We start from the raw sequence: 21018 nt of genomic DNA on the forward strand, positions 1-21018 counted from the left end.
GGATGCCTTTCTTTAACATTTTATGTTTTTATTTTTATTCTTGTGTGTGTGTGTATTAACTAGTTATTGCCAGATCCTTCCCTGAGCCTTTCGCTCTTCAGTGGTCTGAAAGTGTGCATTAAATTCACTTTAACTTTTTGCATTGCCCGCCAATAAAATCATTTTTAGATTGGAAATGCAGTATACCTGATTACCAGTGTTTATGGCATAGAAAATGATAACTAGGTAGAGTTTGAGTAAGTTCTATTTTAGTTTACAGTAAGATCACTATGAAAGCTTCGAAAGCCATCCGCTAAGGAAAGACCTGAGGAGTAGTAACAAGAAGCATATTTTCTTCCGCAGAAATGAAGTACACATTTAGAGATATGGTTGCTTGCTGAAACAGATTATTCTGGTGATTCAACTGTTTGTTTGATTTCACCTGTGCTCCATGATTGCTGCGCTTTCTTGTGTTTTCTATCTTTTTCAGCCTCCTTCAAACAATCTTTTCTCGTCTCCTATGGAAAGAATTTATTAAGAGTAGATTGGAATAAGAAAGAAATTTTATTGTGAAAGAAATGTTCTCAAGTACTAATGGTAAATAAATTGTACCTTCATCCACTGTGTTGAAATTTGATAGCTAGGCACAGTTTTTCGTCGCGACACTGTTCTTGGAGACTTCAGCCTGTTCTTTGCAGCCTTATGGCTATACTTAACATCAGGTGCATTTATGATTAGATGATCCACCATGACAGAGACCTCATTCGATCCACAGCTCTCTTCTTCTGCGGCTACATCAAAATTTTTCTTGCCGAAAGTAAATCTTGGTTCTCTGGGAATGGGTTCATTTTGTTTGCTCATTCGATCTTCAACTGAATATGTTTCTGGTGGGCGAGTTGCCATCCATCGTTCAAGCCAACTCCATCCCATGTTAACCTCTGATGTATCGCATTGGTTTGACTTTTTCTTTGAGCAAAGTCGCAACTATTAAACAGATCATATGACAAAATTATGTCAGGATCAATAATCATGATAAGCTTCACTGTGCTCAATTCAATTCGTAGACAATATAGCTATACCTGTTGCGAGAATGCATAAGCTAGCGCCCTCTCACGCCTGCTTGTTGCTTCCAGTTTGCTCTGGATCCTCAATTTTGATATGTTACTGCTCACTGTGCTATCATCCCAATCTTCCTGCAGAGGCACATCACAGGTGAGATGTTGAACTCCTACAGTAATTCAGCCAAAGTTGTCCTTTGATCAGAATCCCTGCACTTTTGACTTGGGCAGTGAGGTAAATCCCTTGAAGGTGACCAAAACTTGCGTCATAATAATTTTGAACTTAAGCAATACTCATGCAGCAGCCAGAGGACTACATGAGCTGAGGGTAAGAGGAGCAATTGAGAAGAGCCAAAATGTTGTCGATATTGGCAGCGAGGGCATGTTTGAAGGTATTTAACTGCAAGAGTCACATGAGATAGAATTTGATAGAAACAAGACTCAGTTCAACAACCCCAGAACTTTCTTGGGGATGTATATGTGGTTCAGTGTTTTTCTCTTCTCACGTAAGGAAAACTGGCCAAGCTTTTGTTTGAGTCAATCAGTTTGGTTATGACAAGTCATCATAGTAATGGAATCTTAAGTTATTGTTAAAATTTATATAGATTTAGTTTTGCATCATTGAATGCTTTATTCCACCATCATTGTCATCTAGGCCATTAACCGTCATGAGTCATCTTTTGCTTAAGCCATTACTCCCTCTTTCAAATTGTTAACTCCATAGTTGTATGTATTTTCTTGTTCTCCACCCAGCAAAAAAAATATATTTTCTTGTTCTCCTTTAGACTGTGCAAAGTCTTATGATGAGGGTCGTTATTGTTTTTCGAGAATCTACATACATGAGTATGATGTTATCTATGTGAAAGTGTGTAACCCTGACAGGTAAGAGAATGGTATTACCTTCAGCCTGGCGACATGAGACTGTGCTTTCTGATGAATTCTGTGCTGTGCAGCTGCCCTTTCCTCTTGTAGTGTAAGCATTTCAACTGAACCTGCTGTTTGCACTTCAACTGATGTACCTACGGACTCTCTACTTGGACTCCCAAGTCCCTGGACAGTCTCCTTTTGACCTATTTGTTTAACCACGTCATCTTTACGCCTTGCCTGAAACTCAAACATTGAATAATATCAGGAAATTAATCATATAGGATGCTTGCTCCCTTTGAAGATCTCAGTAAAGTATGGTGCAAAATTTCATTATATGCAGATAGATCGTAAGTTAACCAGAAATCGTCTGAAGGCTGATTGAATAACAGTCGCTGCATTTTCTTCATTTGATTGTATAGCGGGTGAACTATGTTCTTCCTTAGTTATCTGCTGTTCTTTGGCTTCACCCTGGACATCTTCACTGTTCAAGTCTTCTTGTGCTACATGTTGTGTTACAGTGTCCTCAGAACTCCTAATAGAAGTTGAATCTGCATCGGCAAGTACTGAATTGTATTCATCTCCACATAGATAAGATCTAACTGAGCTCCATCTTCTCTTATTCAGTCCATAGCTCCTCACCTAGTATGATCAAAGAGATAATCAACTCGTTATTCTCTAACTCAGTAATCATGAACAGACAATCTCCATGGACTGAGCATTCCAACTGGATTGATTATGAGATATATAAACTATAAGCTTGTCAACCATAACAGAACAATGCATTAAACATAACAAAAACTAGTGAGACTTTCAAATATGGCAACAACAGAAGTAATTCAGTTTTGAGAATGTAAAACCAAAGAAGTCATACATAGGCATCGTGGGATCCGACAGACCGATTCTTCGAGAAAACACTCTTGACTAGTCCCCCAGTGAGACCCATCTCACCAGTGCCACCACCAGAGAGCAGATGTCTCAAATGTGTTGTGTCTAATTATAGCCAAAACCATGACAAAGTACTAGTGTGTTCCTACTGAGAAAAACAATAAACTACGAAGATACTCAATTATACACACTAAAGCTAAAAATGATTAGTATAGCTCAAGTAGGGAAAATCCACATGTTAAACAGAACTAAGTCAGGGAATTTGCAGGAGTGTCACAGCTTTAGTGCTGGATTAGTGCCTTGTTAAATATCACGCAGAAATGAAAAGTAGGAATGGAGTAAAAGTAGGGGTGTTTGAGAACTGTAGTGTGATATTTGCTTTTGTATGACTTTTAGCACATGGCTTGCAGCAGAGAGCCTTCTAAAGTTTGCTTGCTGTTGGGTCTATGTAAATTCCTTTTCTTGATTCTTATTTAGACTCTTAAATATAAATAGATATGGTCATGTAGGCTATACCCATGTGTGTTTTTTGACTATTCCCCCCTATCTTTCGTTTGTTTCTTTTGGTAATCAGTAACTTGAGAAGTCAATAATATGGTGATTATCTGAGAACTTTTGGTCATAATACTAGATAAGCTCATAAGCATGCATTTTCGGTATGGATAATGCCATTATTGGGATCATATGGATAATCAGTGATGACACCAGTCCATGTGACACTCATTAAGAAAGTTGCCCAAAAATCCAGCATCAATGGGTCAGGCACTCAGGTTCAGGCGTGAAAACACCATCGGCCTAACAAACCCAGAAAAGCGTGTCAACTCAATTGGCCTACACTTATGGTGCCACGACAGATCATGCCATTTTATCTTTTTAATCATTAACGTGTGATGCAACCTAGAAACAAGACAGGGAGCGGAGGCGCAGCGCTAGAGTTCTTTATCTTAAAAGCCGAACTGACACCTCTACTAGAGTTGTTGTGTGCACTGCTGCCACTGGTTATCTAAATTGTAATATGAGTTTGGACAAAATGGGGTGGAAGGTTAAGATCCTAATTGTGTGTACTCCACCATAAATCCCAACTTCAACTGGGATTTTAGTCAGCAGCACATGCCTATGAATATTTTGATTGGTTTCAAAGCGCGTTTTGGGATGTTAAGATCCTAAGATGTGTGAGTTCAGAAAGACGACAAGGTTGCAGTTGAGATGTTAATATCGAAACCAGTGGGTGCTCCTCTTAGAGTATGTGGTAAATAATGGTAGTGAATTACATCAACGCATTACAAGTGAGAAGTCACTTTTGTATTGGGGCAGCATGTGCAATGCATGAAGAATGATATGGTGCACAGTGCACTAGCTGTCGGCCCTTTTCTAGTTCAAGCCTTTCGAGAAGAGCATCAAGTAAGTAGGCATGATTTGCCCGATCCCATAAAATACTGTATTGGGATTAGTAAAGAACAAGTAAACTATATTAACAGATAAATCATTTAGCCGAGTGATCAAAATGGTTCAAGTAGTCTTCTACTTCATCAAATTTGATAATTGGTGTACTGAACCCTGTTGCATTTGCTGCTTATCTCACGTAACACAAGGTCGTACAAATAATTCTCCAACTGTGTGTTCTTAGTTATTACAACCTCAGATGATCGAGGTCCTAAAGAGCCTGTGAGACGTATGAGGCTATGAGCTCAAGTCGTCAAGTGAAAGTGAAAGATTACTAAAGTTCTCATGAGATAGAGCCTCTTGTTAGTGGACTGACTGGCCTCTGCTCCAAAGAAAGACTGCAATTAACCCTGAATAATCCGGAACCGAATTAACATGAGCTATGGTGATTTTGAAAGAATTAGGAGAAACATGATACCCCTTAACCAGTGGAAACTTGTTTGTTGTTGTAGTACGTAGTCAGCATATCACCTCTAAATCAACAGAGTTGTACACGTTTATGGATGATTTGACAACAAAACGAAGTTTCTAGAACCACTGCAGTAGGTAATGCTTACATCTACATCCGCCTAATAATGCATCGCCCTGGATCGAATCCAAGTAAACTTAGGGACAGATGCCCTTAGTTTGGACAGCTGGGTGTCTTGCTTGCTTCACCGATGCCTTTTGCAGGTATACTGTTACTCCATAGTCCAACTGCTAAACAAAATTCAGTAGCCTAATTACGTGTGAACAATACTAAGTTTACTACAGGAGTAAGGTAAAAAGTATCAGTTGAAATCATGAACCTGTTTCAGATCACTTGGTGCCAAAAAATTGTTCTAACCAACTAAGTCACTAACAATGTTTAGTGACAAAACAGGAAGTGACCAATCTCATGCAAATCTTTATTTGTGGCTTGGGGGAATATAAAAGAAAATAGCATTGTCCGCTGAAACTTGTGTCCCTTCAAGGAGCCTCTGACATGCTAATGACTAGTTTTTTTTCCACATAATAAATAAGACGAGATTTATGTGGGAGGCAGACAAGAAACTAAATGAGAGAGCAAACAAAAGCTAAACAACGTTCTTGTATAAGCAAACATACATGTTTTCTCATACGATTTCTTTCATGGGTCCCCCTTCCTGACAAATGGGAGCAACTCTTCCACCTTTACAAACCCTTGACTTTTCCATTTTCTTGGGGTGAGAAAGGACAAAAGGAAGATCTATATATCAATGACAGCCAAAAACCTTACAATTAAAAATATTAAAAGAAAAAAAAAAGGAAAAAGGAAAACAAAGAATGATAAAAGCTGCAAACCAACAAATACAAAAGGAACGCCGACGCCAAATCATGTAGGCAAATGGTGGAGGTAATCTCTTACAGTGCCACGCCATTGGTTCCTATGGTGCTTTTTACGCCAGTTTCTATCATCTGGTAGAACTTAAGCGTACAGGAATACAAATCAAACTGATCCAGTCTCAGAGAAAGTAATCTGGTGCAGGCTTCTTAGATGGAACTCCTCTTGATTCCTGCATATAATTCCAAACCTTTCAACAAAAAAATAAGAAAACAATAAAACTAAAATGCAGGCAATGTAGGACAATCTATAGGCGTAAAATTTCATCTAGGCCGGTAACAAATTTGAGGCCATCCATCTAAAGATGGACCACCATGTTTGTACCGGTTAACTATATGGTGGATCCACATACTAAATGGACTTTACTTTCAGTGTAAAGAAATGTATTATCAATGCCAATTTAAGTTAAACTGAAGCAATAAGCAGGTTTGTGCACATACATGTGGGGCAGCTTCGAACACACGAAATTGTTTGTTCAAATTCTCGTCCAGCTCAAGAATTGCAGCCACATTACCGCATCTGGATGACATCCAAAATGAGCTTCAAAATTGATTTAGTTAAAGAAAGAGTAGAAGAGAGATGAGGTATACCTATAACAGTAATTTGGAGCTGACCATACTGTTACAATCTGGTTGTTGAACATCCATTTATATCCTTCCATTACCAATTGATGTGCACGACATATATAGTCAATGTTGTTCGCATGATTAAAAGAAGAGACCACATTACCACCAAAGAGGTACCCAGCACCTCGAGGGCTTACACCCCAACCATCCACAATGTCTTCAGGGTCTGACCATAGGAGGTCACACATGGCACCATCATGGGGTACCTCCTGTTTCCGGTCGATTATTCTGATCTGCAAAATGAACTCCATTTACATCCAACATAGCCAAGATCTACAAAGGTAATTCTAGACAATAAAAACATATTCCCAACCTGGTCTAGGGTGGAGATGGCAGGAGAAAGACCACCGTGAACACTAAAAACTCGGTTCTCGATAAGTGCTGATAGACTGCAGGGAACCACCAAGCACAAATTCAAAAACATCGGAAGAGTTTCACATATGAAATATAAGGTACCTTCTTGCAATGATTAAAAATTGCTAGTCCATAACATGCTTAATTTGATCACGTTCATGAGCAATCACCCACAATATTCATATCTCCTAGGCTATACAATCAATTGGGTGACCCTACATTCCCAGGTACGAAACTAGAGTTTTTGTTCCCTCAACCATTTATCTTCTTTTCCACATGTATTTAGAAGTGCTCACTAACTAAATAATTCGGAGAGTGGTAGATATAGATGGCAGGAAATCACACATGACAACCAGAAAGCCAAACTTCTCTTAAAAGGAAGGCAAGACTAGATGAAGTGAGACAATAAAACCCAAAAAGTAGAGTTGGCATGCAAAGATGAAGTAGCTAATGCATGAAGAATCGTATGCATCCATGCAAAAACCTCCCACGTATATGCAACCAAGTTAACATGTCCAGACGCTTTCCGAACAAGCCCTGGAGATGGACATGCTCTGACATGTTTAAAAACCTATTGAAGAAGTAAAGGATTATTCTAAACATGCATAAATTCCTATCATCTTAGGCTCTTGTAAGATGTAAAACTGGTTCTTTGGCACTAAGGGAAGATAGTGTTGTTCTATGGCCTCAAAATCTCAGTCCTATACTGCCCCACTTGGTGAACTAGCCTCGCATATCAGCTGGCATGTTGATGTGATGTCCAGTAGAATCCCTTGGCCAAGTCGGACTATTGATGTCAACAGCTAAATGATCATTCACACTTTTTCAAATATAAATGAGAGAATTGATAATGGCAACCATTTGATAATCAGGGATGAAAATCATTTAAGGGCCTGCGCTATATACCAAGGAGCATAGTTATCAATATCGTATGATACACAATACGTGTAGTACAATACGTATAGTATCGAAAGCAAATTGATACGTATCACACTGTATCAAAAGTTTTATGTATCACACGATATGGGGGAGCAAACCGGACGATACGATATGATACGCGACATATCCTGTATCGAGTGATACACTTCAAACACATGAAATATTGAATTTTTTTATCCGCAAATGAGTTTTTAAGATTTATTTAGTTTTTTCTTCTCTTTTCCAAGCTTTAGAAAGCCATCTAAGGTTTTAGCATATGAATGATATGATAAACAACAAATATAATGCAAAAGCAACAACTAGCTTACTCATCTAACAGCTAGCCTATCCCCTTATGTCTAATACTAATTTGGGCCTCATGGTTGAAAATGATGACATTTTGTACCATACACTAGTAGTGTTGTGCATGATAAGACTATTTACGTATAAAGCTTACATACACATGCACATGCACATGCAGCACATACAAAAATATAAAAATATATTTTAGGTGTATCATACGATACACGATACGATTCAATATTCGATACGTTAAAAATGCAAAACGATACACGATACGATATAGATAACTATGCCAAGGAGTATATATGCATCCCTTGTGCCACCCTGCAATTGGCCCACTCCTCAACATTCTACCAAATAACTATTTATAGTGTTTTCACTTTATCACTTATTATTTCTTTCTAATTCCTTTCGAATGAAAAATAAAATAAATGGGCGAACCTTAAGTAATCAAATATATCTGTGCAGTATCTCCAGACGTTTACTGAGCCGTACTTACGCAGGCATTCATCATAGAATCCATAAACCTGGCAACAAGAGATATAAACAAAAAGAACGATGATAGAAACCAAAAACAAGTTTGAGCCACTTTAAGAGATCCAACCTGCGTTATTTGGCGACTCTCATGATTTCCTCTGATGAGCGTTATCCGATCTGGGTACCTTACCTGTTTATGCAAGTTCAGTCCAACATCCAGTGTACGAAAACAGTGAAGAAAATAGCTTATTTGCTTCTTGATTAAAAGTTGAGTGAAAAACAATTGAGAATGGTCAAAGTTTAACTCCATATATGTAGGATCTAACAAAAAATAAAAGGGGGAAACGGTGGCACGGATCATCTCAGGGCTTGTCACTTTGTCCCCACATGAAAGGCTTCTCACTGATTGCCCAAGTACTGCATTCTAGCAGTCTTAAGATGCATAAGACTCTCAAGAACTATATGGCTGCAGGCCTCCGTTTAATAGGCACTATATGCCCACTATATAGTGGTTACCCATTACAACTAGATTTGCCAATGCTTGATTGGAGTTTTGAGAAGTTGGCAAGTTTACCCACTATAGATCATTTGCCAACTATATAAAGGTTAAATTGCCACTGGAATGTGTGGTTTTGTATTTTCCATTGAATTTTCATTTTTCATCAACTATGGGGCAAAGGGGAACAAACAAAATTTGCCCACTTATGCAATCAAACACTGGCAAATATTTGCTTTGCCAACTATGCTATCAAAATAGCCTATGTTCCTATACGGCAACATATGTTATCAAAATACATTTTGTACTTTTGATATCAACTATTAAATAACATGCGAAATAAGTCAACAGATGGTGACTGTAATAAGGTGTCGCTAATCAAAACAATGTCCAGCACAAAATAAGTTAAAATAATGGGTCAAGTCAAGATTCCCCTACAATTTAAATAAGCTCTAAAAACTTCATGTTTTATAAGATGTTTATCAAAGTTACGGTGTGCAAGCCCCCCTGGGAAGAAAAAGTAAATTCAGAAATTCAGAGCATACAATGCTTGGTACTAATTGCAGGGCACAAAAAGCAAAAAGTAATCCTCCTAGTGTAATTATTGATTGCTTGCCGAATTCACCTCCGTGGGCAGAAAAAATGAGTAATGTTTCTTAAGTTCACTAGATGGGTTGCTTTCTACAAAATGCAGCTATTGGTTGCTTGCTGCATATGGTTCCAGCTTGTTAATTAACTCTTTGTTCAACATGGAGTTTGAACTCCACAGGGTGCATCCATTCGGAGATAGTAATATTCTTCTTGAGTTGCCTGAGTGTTAATTCCATATATCATTTTCGGGTGTCGGAGGAAGTCACTCTAGAATTCCCCTATTACAAGACCATTGCAAAGGATGCTTTACAATGGTTATACCCTCATACAATAAACTATTCGTTCATAGTTGGATTTATAAAAATCCAGCTCGAGGTGATGTTCTTAACAACTCTATCAACCGTGACGGACACTCCAATTGTTATGGACACGTCCCGAAGCATGTGCTGAGAGGGATCCATGTGGCATACATGATCGTGCAGCTCGACCATGCACAAGTCTAATAAGCATTCAGTGCTCGAGTAACTCACAGATAGTCAAGACTGAGGGTCCGTTTGCCCACAGTCGAATCTTCGGATATGTCCGAGAGGAGACTAAGCACACCTGTCCCATATCTTTGAGGCTGAATAGCTAAATACGTCATTGGGATGAGCAATATGATGTTCCCACGCAACCAAGTGACACGACGTAGTGCGAAACGCTAGGACGTGGTATTAGCAACCTCATTTCCCAACGGTACCATATGTGTATGCTCCAAATGCGATACGCCTCTAGACCCGTCCTAGAGTCGTTGAGAATCCATGATGCACCCTTCAGTGTCATCATGAATTGGCCCTGGTATTTCACCAAGGAAGTTCCTAGCTGATTCGGAGACCAGGAGGAGTGATGGGAACTCATCCCTCTCTATATACGTCAAATAAAAATTTCCATTATAACCAAAAGGGAACAAAAGTTCAGGTGTGAACTTCTACCTTGCATAACTTCTAGCTCGGTGCTCCGAATTAGATGTTCGACCACTCTATTTGGGGTGGCTCAAAACATACTAAGGGATGGTAGTGGAATTGGGAGCACCCGACTCAAGGTTTGACCATAAGTTGACTTTTGTTGGCCTATAATGTTTTGACTGTTTGGACCTTCTATTTGGCATCTATAAGTTCATATTTGTCACCCCGTGACATTCTACCCCACTTAATTCTCGACGTCCTCGTCGAGAGACCAATTCTTCTGCTGTACATGTGCTCCATCTTGGTTCATCCCTTTCTGCCACATCCTGGCTAAACGCTTGACTCAAACACTTCAGGCGATCAACTCGGTCATATCTGAATAACACGCTTTGTATCATCCAAGCTGTCACTTTGACCCTTGACGATGCGAACACTGTACTTTTGTTGGTTTAATATGTGTGGGAAGAAAGCACTATCATCGTGGTTAAGGAGAACTGCTCACCCATACAAGCAACTCCTACTCTCCCATACTTTGCTTGATTGTTCTTGTTTTATGTAGTCGTCCTAGCATGATTGAAGTATTGTCCCGAAGAACTAGATGGCTCCACACCAAACAACTCTAGCATTGTGTCAAGAAATATGCTCCTCCTTGAGCAATGAGATGGCTCCACACCAAAACAACTTTGGGTTTCCACCAGGAAAAATGCTCCTGCTTTGAGCATAATGTCTCCATGCACAGATCCCTGTCCATACAATTACTCTTCTCCTCTGCACTACGGGTTGTATTGTACTGCTGAATATTCTGATTACTCAGACTTGTTGGAGGTAGTAGCATACTGATGTATAATCATCCCCTTGAACTGACACAAACAACTATCTTGGCCATAATGAAGGAATCCATATTAAGATGACCACTCTGGAACACCTTTGTGATCTTGAACTGTTAACTTGTCCTCTCTTCAAACACAACTTTGTAGCAATACGAACATGGCAAACCAAACTGTATGATCATTGTTGTGGAAGCGAAAGGAACTTCTGATATTTCTGTGAAGGAGTCCTTGTTTGCCTTGAGACCAAACCGTTATGTCCATTGAATGTATCATTTTGTATTGGGGAAATTGGTATTCTACCACTTGTACTCTACCCCACTTAATTCTCGACGTCCGCATCGAGAGATGAAAATCAAAACCCTGGCTTTGGATTGAGCGGTGTACAAGACCATTCTGTTTGCAAATGGCTGGCCTGTTTTGAAAATCTTTCTGTGGAAAATGGGGATACATGTGAGGAGATCACTTATCTTCATGGAATTCTATCACCAAGACTTAAAATTCACCTACTAGACATTCTTCGTCCATGTACGTAGCGTTTTGCTCAAGCTGTAAACCCAAAGAGACTGCATGAAACAATAGCTTTGACATTAATATACCAGTTGAAGCTAACCTTCTACACCTCCACTCCATCCAGATACTAACAGTACTCACAAAAAATTCAAACTATGCCCCAATGAATCAACCATCAGTTGCCAAACCATCCTAGAAAATGGATACGACAAGAACAGATTTTCAATGTTTTCTTCCTGCTGAACACATATACACATCTATTAACCATGGCCTCAAATTAAAAGCCGCAAGGTCCTACCCCAAATTAAAGTCCAAATAAAGAAAATAGATTTTATGTGGTACCTTTGGATTCCACACCCTTTTGCTTGAAAACTCAGGACGCTCAATGTTCAATGTTACGAGTCTCTCTGTCTAATATGCAAACAGAGACTTAGTTGAGGAAATTTCCACCTTGCCAAGCCACATTGTTATATCAGCTTTCTTAGTCACCCTAAAGTCCTAAACTTATGGAGCAGATCCAGAAATGAGCTCACATCTTGCATCTCTCTCAAATAGACCTCTCCTGAAGCTTAAATTCCAGGCCCAATTATCTCCTTCTCTATTGACATGTTGCTGAAATCACTCTCATTTATTTCTAGCAATCAGGAACAATCGATTAAAAGTCACTCCAAGGTCTGAGCGGTAAATATCTACGCCATTTGTCGTCCCAAAAACTGGTTCTAGAACTATCGCCAAATTTAACTCAAATCTCTTCATATGATCTCTGATGTTCTGCATAATCACAGATCACTCTCCACATGGAACACCCATAAGTTGGAACAGTCTTATTAGTGTACCATTTAATAGAATCTAATTTGTACTTGTCCTTTATCACTTCCTACCAAACAGCAGGAACATCATCCCCAAGTCTCCAAATCATTTTCCAAACAAAGCCTCATTAAAATCTTTCAATATTCTAAAGCCCAGTCCACAAATCTCCTTGGATGTACAAACACAATCCCAGGATATCAAGTGATACTTCTTGGTGTCACCTCTAGAACCCTACAAAAGGTTTCTCATAAATGTTCATGGATTTTGGCAAAACTCGAAGGTATAATTATCGCAAACAAGACATGGAGAGCAAGACGACAACGAAGGAAAAATTATAGAAAAGTCAATAGGAAAGTGACAATGAAAGCATAAAATCATAAGCAAATGACAAGTAATTGCAATATTTTTCCAGGTTGTGTAAAGTATTATTCGAAAAAAAATGATGCTCTGGATAAATAAGTCAATCAATCCTGGTAAGCAGCCATCTTAAGGCACTAAAGTTATGCTTGCATTTTGTTTCCTTTGGTAATAAAATTGGCTCAGTTGTCGATTTCTTTGGCTGCAAATTATTTGGCTAGTTAGTATGCTCACCTGGATGACCTTTCAGAACAATTTAGTATGTGCAATGTGTAAGGCACAGTGTGGACACACGTTGATATTTCAATCTTTCTTATATAGATGTGTGAATACTTTCTCGAATATGCCCCCAATCTAATTGCTATGCCAACAACCACAAAACAGGGAGCGGTTCAGGATTTTAGTGTAAAAACTGCTAGGATTTTAATGTCTACAAACTGCTAGGGAAAAGGCAGGACGTCACCTAGAGGCTAGAACTGGATAGAGTGCCTACGCAAGCAGCGCGTAGCGCTATGCTTTTTTCAAAATATATATACTACAAGAATAGAGGAAAATAAAATTTACTTCTTAAAAATGCATGAGAATTCTCCAACCAAACATTTCCCATAATTCAAAATTCAAACACAAAGAAAAGTACTTCTTAAAGTTCTCCAAACAAACAACTCCCCAAGTTCAAACACAAACAGTATATGAACTTGTGAACTAGATGCAACTTTTCTTCTCCATATCCTTCCGAGACTTGCTCTCTCTCTCTCTCTCCACTGGATACATTCTTATCCTAACCAAGAGTTCTCAGCTGTGTTGATTGATCAAGAAAAGGACGAACAAGAAACACACAGCTTTACATATACCAATCGGTTTTAATTTCCCGCTGGCAACACTCCGGAAAAACAAAAATAAATTTGACACTTTCAAAACAATTCTCTGACTGAGCAAAACCATGATTCAAATATTCAAAGCTTAACATAATATTGATGACAATTACCTCGACCAAGCCAAAATCTATAGATTTTGGAAAAGACTGGATTCAGCGCCCTTATATTCACTTAACAACAACAATTAATGATCAAGAAGAATAAGTCCAAAATGCTTCACCTGGTTAAGAACATATGGAAATTCATCTAAAAGGCCCAAACTACTTCAAACCCAAATCCATTGTCCTCACGAAGCTACAGAAATAAACAAGACCTTGAGATTTACTATAATCTGGAAATTTGTTTGCTATAGATCTGGAGACGGAAGGAGGGAGATTTCCAGCAAGATCTCATTTTGGTTTTGCAAACCACAGTTTGGATCTACAGATTTGTTTTAGTTTGCAGCATTCCATGGCCAACTTCCAAGAAGATCTTAAAAGGGGGAGAAGGAAAGCCATCAAGCTGTTCTTATTTTATCACCTTTTCCAATTTCCCATGAAACTACTACAATATTAAATGATTTATCAGCAATATTTATAAAATAATATGCCTGGGGTATACGGGGAAACTCCGGTGCCAATTGTTGCACTCTGATGCCAATTGTTGTATAATAAGCTTTTTTTTTGTGATATTGAGTACCATGATGTGATGTGCTAGAAATCAACTCATCCACCCACTTAACTAAAGATAAAATCGGCGCCTAAGATCACCGCGAAAAAAGTGGCTTAAGGACCTGTACTTCAGAACTTTAAGAATGTCTAGCGAATGTATGATACCCAATGTGGGTCCTTCCCCTGGACATTTTTTAAATTTCTTTTTTTCCTCCTGGTAAATTGTGTGTGTATATATATTTACACACACACACAGTAGGATGTGGTATCCCACAGAAATACAACAACAGGGAACTACGAAAATAAAAAAAATATACAAGGAGAAGACAGATAAATAGACACTTCAATCATGCTTGGCCGGGCAAAGAATTCCATCTGAATAAAAGTCCCCAAACGGTGTGTCTCTCCACTCCTCCCAAATTTTTGACCAAATTGAAAATGAACCCTTTGATAGATTTTAATGGTAACAACGTACATTTGTTTTAGCTTTTTGAAGAAAACCCCACACCAATGATGGGCAGGTATCATGGGTGGCCATGTGAGGATAGTATTCACACGTGGCATGGGTGGGAGGTTACAGAATAAGATAGTGCTGATTGTTGAAAGCAGGTTATATCATCAAAAGTTCAAAAATAATTATATAAGTAATCTCTATTAGATTCACAAATCCTGAGGTTCAAAGCTTATCAAGAAATGTGAAGTAAAGAGTGCCAAGATAGAAATGTGTTAAGCACATAAAATGACTACAGTGAAAGAGAAAAAATAAGATTGCTTTCCACAATCAAGAAAAGAAAAAGGGAAAGACAACATACCTTCAAGGCTAACAGAAGAAGAAATGTCTCAACAGAGTAAAATCCTCTGTCAACAAAATCTCCAAGAAACAAGTAATTTGTCTTTGGACAGTCACCTCCTACTTTAAACAGCTCTTTCAAGTCATAAAATTGTCCATGTATGTCACCACATATCTACAAAAAAAAAAACACATCAGACAGTAATAAGGTAGAAAATTACAAGTTCATACATGACACTTAACATCAGATTTTCCACTTAGAATGTAAGTAAAAACTTGCAGATATATTTCTACCGTAACCACCACCATAGTCCAAAGTCCAAACTCAAAACTTTACAATAGTCTGTTTACACCTAAGAATATCAATTAAAAAAAAATCCAAAGGACATGCACACATATTAGAAAGGCAAGGGTTCTCAGAGGAGAAATGGAGTTAGTAAGCTGTAGATGAGAGTAAATACACAGCAGGTCACTGAGAGACTTCACCTCTACATCATCAACTGAGAGTCTGAGATATCTCCTAAACTAATTGAAATTTCCAGATGTATGCCAGTCATCATTTGATATTGTACTTCATTAGAAAACAATGGGAGACTGAACTCTAACTCAGCAACTTTTTTTTAAATCCGTACTGTTAACTCTGAAACTGCATTCTCATTATATTGATATTAGACATAGAAACCTTACTGGCTTACAGGACCAATTATGGTACCTGCGACTTGACTCCAAATCCAAAGGTTGTGTGCCACGTGCTTGTCCTCGAGCTCTCATTTCTTAAGAATCCCAGTAGTCAAAAGACTTAAAATAAAAGATCCCATCTCCCCCCTCTCTCAAGTCTGAAAAAGGCCAAATGTGTCCTACAATTTGCAATTCGAGGAGAAGCTTGTATGGTGAATTAAAGCATGTAGTGCATCTGTGCATCACATTATATTTGCATACAGCTCACACAAGTAAAAATCACTTCAAACATGAAATCCAGGTGAGCAAAAAATGGCACATAGTTCCTGCAAAGGAGCGCAACCTTTTGTTGTATTCGATTGTTACAAATTTATCCATTTTAGCCCCTAAACTCATGACCTATGTTGCACGGACGCGGACACAGGCCATTGGTAGGTGTGTCCGTGCTTTAGAGCTCATGACCAACAGTTCTAAAGCTGGGCATAACTCTCCAAAGGTCGAGGTGGGCACTACTAATTACCATCCAAATGAATAACGCAAACTCCTAAAGGGATTTGTTGATTAATAAAGTTTCCATAAGAGACCAATGCTAATCCCAAGTCAGCTTTTTTGAACATTGATTTACTTGTTGTTGTTGTTCACCATTGTACGCCTCTATACTACATCAAAGGTTCCCTCTTTCAGCTCCTTCTTCTTCTCCAAAATGGCTAATGCAAAGTAATAAGCTTTTATTGGGAACGGGTCTGGTCCAATATTCTTGAACATAATTAAACCCAAATGAGTAAGTAGATCCATAAAAATGAAAATAAAGAATCTTACAGTGACCGGAGCATCGACCCTTTGAACGTTGCTTTCTTCTACTAAAATTTCCATAGCTTTCAAACAAAGAGCCTTCACTTCAGATTCTTTTAATGGTTCGCATCTTTTTAGCTGCTCTATTTGCCTATCCAGCTCTGACATCTCCTTCTTCTTCTTCTAGGACTAGTCTACTTTTTTATTATAGACTGTCGTGTGCCTCTATACTGGTTTCTTTTTTTCAATCCAACGATCCCACACGTGAGTGTCGTGTGATCACTCACTTCATGGGCTTTTTTATAAGCCCATCTTCTTTTTTCTTTTGGGTTGGGAACGGCTTTGCTGATATATGCCTATATCCGACTCAGTATAACTACCTAAATTTTAATAAATTTTGATTTAATTGAATAATTTACTATTTCCCCCAACCGAGAAAATGTATCCGAACCTGCCATATTCAGGTTTGGGTTCAGATTTTTTTCTTTCAAAGACTGAAATAATGGAAAATAAATGTTCGTGTTTTTTTTTTTTTTTTTTTTTTTCATGCACTAATTTCTCGTTATAGGATAGTTTATGGTTAGAATTTTAGGAGGTCATAGTATATTTAATAAATAAAAGAGGGAGAAAGAAACAAATATATGGAAGTGTTTCTAATTTAAGCATTATCTTTTTTTGTGGACTATTACTGCTCTGCTATTAAAATGGAGCAACATTGTGAAGAGAGAGAAGAAGGACGAGTACTCCCATTTATATATAATCTCTCTTCCAAATTAAAGCCAACCCATTTTCTATCTCTCCAGTCTTCAAAACTCATCATAATCAACTATTTTCTCCCATTCTAGATCTCTAAAGTTTTCTTTTCAAATATATGGCACATGGGTTCATACCACAGAGACACTAGATAGGCAGGAGCAGAAAGCAATGCTTCCAACAATGAAGGTGTTATTGTTGGAGCAGCAATTCGAAGGATTAAGGCTAGCCAACCAGTGGAGGTATAAATGCAAGCAACGGAGGTTGGAACTAAGCTAGGGGAGTTATATATAGGTACAAATTAAGGTATATATAGTTTGGAAATCTTCTATAAACAAGTATTTGGGCCTTTAGATTAAGTCAAACTAAATAGTAAAACTTGCACATTTTGACTGTTATGCTCTTTTCGTCTAGTTGTATTGCTCTTGTGAGGTCAGGTCATACCCCTTTTGAAAGCTCTTTCCATGCCTGTCGTTTTGGCATATAATAGGCCTCCATCAAATATCTGATTCGAAAAGTTCTATTGATGTACATTTTAGGTCTTTTTTCTACCCGAGTTGACTTTCATTTGACTACTTTGACTTTGGCTCTTTTGGGGTTATTTCATCTTGAGACTTGGGCAATAAGCTTGGGCTTTCACTAATAGTGCAATGTTTAGCTCCTTTTTGGTGCTAGATGACATCTTTCTAGACTTCTATCAATCCAAAGTGTATAACCTACAAAAGCAAGTAAATCACGATTATTCTACCGTATTGATCGCATAATTATTATTGTCATAAACAAAGTATTATAAAGGGGTTATATATACAGATCGATTTGGGTCCTTATTAAGGATTCTTTACCATGTGGAGAGTTTGCCTTTCAAGGAGACTACCTAGAAACTAATAAAGCTCTCAAAGAGCCAAGTTGTAATTGGTCTTTATTAAGCCTTAGAAACTCTATTGTTGTTAGGTGTTGGTAATTTAATTTCAGTTCCGTTAGATGGGTGAGCAGAGATTGGGTATGTCACTAGCAAGACTAGAGAATCTTTCAAATTGCATGTCTGAACTCAACTTTGATCCTATGATCCTTTATATATTGGCCTGTGAGGCCTCAACGAGCTTGCGACACTAGCCCCCCCAACCCCCCGGTCATAACCATTTTTTTTTAAAAGGAGCCCATGCTCATGTTTCCAGGCCCATAAAGGTTCAACTAGCCCATATATTGTTGACTTTTTGTGAGGTGAGAAAGACTTTTTAACTCACCCCTCATAATTTTTTAGTGGCTTTGGTTCGGGGGTGTGCCGACCACGTCTCACCTTATGATGTAGAATTTGTCCCCCCGCTTTGTTCTGTTTTATTAGATAGATATATCAAAGTATCAAAAAGGAATGTGTGCACTGATAAGAGTTAGTTTTGAGTGGAAATATGTGATGGGTAGAGAATATGGAATGTGATGGATGATGGGTGTTGTTGATCAAAACTAAGCTTAATCATATTAATACCTAGTTATCCTTCTAAAGTAAAAGATGAGTATGGTTATCAATCCGCTTCTAATTGTATCACTATGAAAGACGAAAGAGAAAGGGGTGTCGAAAGATTAAAAACTATTATAGAGAGAGAGAGAGAGAGAGAGAGAGAGAGAGAGAGAGAGAGTCCACCTACTTTTGATTCAAGAAATTTTTTATTCATGTTGTTCTCACAATTAAACTACAATCGGAAAATAAAACAAGTGTTGATGCCATTTTGGATGAAATATCATTAAACAATTATTTCTACTTTAGGTTATTATTCATATGCATATGTTATTAGTATCTTATTTCCTTTTATATAAGCTTGATATTTTTTTTTTTCATGGTTTCATTATCATATATTCATTTGATTAGCTAACGAAATTCACAATGTATATTAACTTTGAGCATTGTTTTACCATATATATAACACCTCTACTTTTTTTTTATTAATGTAAAAAATTAATTATTTCACAAAATTTAATATATTATTAACTATGTCTTAAGTTGACTATTAAATTGCAGTGAATATGTATGTTTGATTTTTTTTTTAAAAAAAAGAGGGAAAATAGTTTGTTTGGTTTCAAAATGATTTAATAGGAAAGTTTTTAAGTTTTAAAATAATGTATAGAGATTTTATTAATAAGGAAACATAGAGAGAAGCAGGTGCCGACTAGCAAAGTCGGTAAAACCTTTGGGTGATGATACCAGAGGTCTGGGGCTCGAATCCCGCCAGCATCAAAGAGTTACTGATCTCATTTAAAACAGGCTTACCAAACAAAAAAAAAAAAAAAAAAATGGAGAGAATAATTTCGTAATCTATGGGAGAAAATATGGAAAAACTTTGATTAGAAAAAAAATGTTTGTAATTTGTGGAGAGAGAAATATTTTTATTTGAAAAAGAAAATGGGTAGAGAATTTGTAAATATGGAAATATCTTGAGTTGCTTTAGATCTAAAAGAAAGAAGAAGTAAACAAAAGAGAAAAAGAAAACAAAAGAAGATAAAAAAAAAGAAGAAAAAAAAAAAAAAAAGAATGTGAAGAAGGAGAAAGGGGCGGATTGTGCATCTTTTAGCTAGCTTGGGATTGGATTATTTGCGTCATATTCTATATTACTCTTTGCGGGAATACGAGAGGTAAGTAGTTATATTTTTTTTTTCTATTTGACCGAACCTAGAGTCTTACGGGTATTTAGAAAAAGCTTTACTGTCAGAGTTTTTCCGCTCAGTATTTTTTGTTATGCTTATTCTTCTATCGATATTTTTCATCCTGTTGAATTGATAAATTGTTAAATGTTAGCATATTGATTTGCTGAACTGTGAAAGTCTGGAATTGAATTGTTGAAGCTTTATGGGCCGTTAATGGCGGCGCAAGCCCAAAGAAAATCGTCCGATATATTATTTGAATTTGAACCTTTATAATGTTGTTGTTTTGGTTGGCTTATGATTGGTGGTAGTGGGGGTGGTTGGAGTACTGTAGAGTGGGGCTGTTGAAGCTTGAAGGGGGTGTTAATGGTGGATGATCTAGGTCCAGTTTTGAGGAAGGGTATCAATATAATCTATACTGTAGGTTGTTTTGGTTAACTAATGGTTGGTTGTAGTGGGGGTGTTTGAGTGCTAGAGAGTGGGGTTGTTGAAGCTGGAAGGAGGCGTTAATGGAGGCACGATCCAGTTTGGGGGAAGAGTGAGTGATGTAAGAAAACCAATTTTTGTGTTAATTAAAGTCAGATGGTTTTTCCCAAGGAGCAAAATCGGTGGGATGAGAGTAGAGGAGGAGAAGAGTTGGTAGTTGCTGAAACTTGGGTTGGTGCGATGGTGAGGGTGACCGAGATCGCGATCCAGTGCTCCCAAGTCTAATTTTCGGTTTTGGATTTCTATTTTGGTTGGGCTTGGGCCGAAACCAATTAGTTTGTTTCTTTGGGCCGATTTCTATATTTTTTTTGGGCTAGGTCCATATGATTTGAAATGGGTCAGTTTGAGTCTTTAAGTTGTTTAGACTTTTGGGCCTTGGTTTTGGGTTTTTTTTTATTTAGTTGGATTAGGACCATGGGTTGAAGTGTTTTACATACGGGTTTGCGTCAGGACCCGTTTGGATGAACACCGGTTTGTGACTAGTGACTGTTGGGTTTGGCCCTTTGACTGTTTATTGTTTATTGTGTTACATTTTTATATATTAACTTTTATAGACTAATCCAATGGTAG

The 21018-nt window shown here is 37.8% G+C and overlaps 2 protein-coding genes across 5 annotated transcripts; both read right to left on the bottom strand.

Moving 5' to 3' along the window:
- Positions 1-161: 161 nt before the first annotated feature.
- IQD33 (IQ-domain 33) lies at positions 162-3253 on the bottom strand. The gene is made up of 6 exons (XM_086556931.1): positions 2776-3253; positions 2262-2543; positions 1938-2141; positions 1059-1172; positions 592-963; positions 162-497 (listed from the first exon to the last, which is right to left on the bottom strand). Exons 1-6 carry the CDS (start codon positions 2845-2847, stop codon positions 387-389), a joined length of 1155 nt encoding a protein of 384 aa, XP_086413057.1. The 5' UTR covers positions 2848-3253; the 3' UTR covers positions 162-386.
- A 1041-nt stretch (positions 3254-4294) lies between these two features.
- Positions 4295-16845, bottom strand: PPX2 (protein phosphatase X 2). Of its 4 annotated transcripts, none has more exons than XR_015192794.1 (9): positions 16603-16812; positions 15128-15280; positions 8380-8442; positions 8217-8302; positions 6514-6589; positions 6165-6433; positions 6015-6093; positions 5319-5746; positions 4295-4928 (listed from the first exon to the last, which is right to left on the bottom strand). XR_015192794.1 is itself a non-coding variant. In XM_086556933.1 (8 exons), exons 1-8 carry the CDS (start codon positions 16741-16743, stop codon positions 5696-5698), a joined length of 918 nt encoding a protein of 305 aa, XP_086413059.1. In that variant the 5' UTR covers positions 16744-16845; the 3' UTR covers positions 5284-5695. The 4 variants fall into 4 exon arrangements, 2 of the variants coding, with proteins under 2 accessions (XP_086413059.1, XP_086413058.1); XR_015192795.1 differs by having other exon boundaries at positions 4295-4931; XM_086556933.1 differs by lacking the exon at positions 4295-4928 and having other exon boundaries at positions 5284-5746; positions 16603-16845.
- Between the last annotated feature and the right edge of the window lie 4173 nt (positions 16846-21018).

The sequence above is a fragment of the Coptis chinensis genome, chromosome 4 (assembly GCF_015680905.1).
Source record: "Coptis chinensis isolate HL-2020 chromosome 4, ASM1568090v1, whole genome shotgun sequence".
NCBI classification, from domain to species: Eukaryota; Viridiplantae; Streptophyta; class Magnoliopsida; order Ranunculales; family Ranunculaceae; genus Coptis; species Coptis chinensis.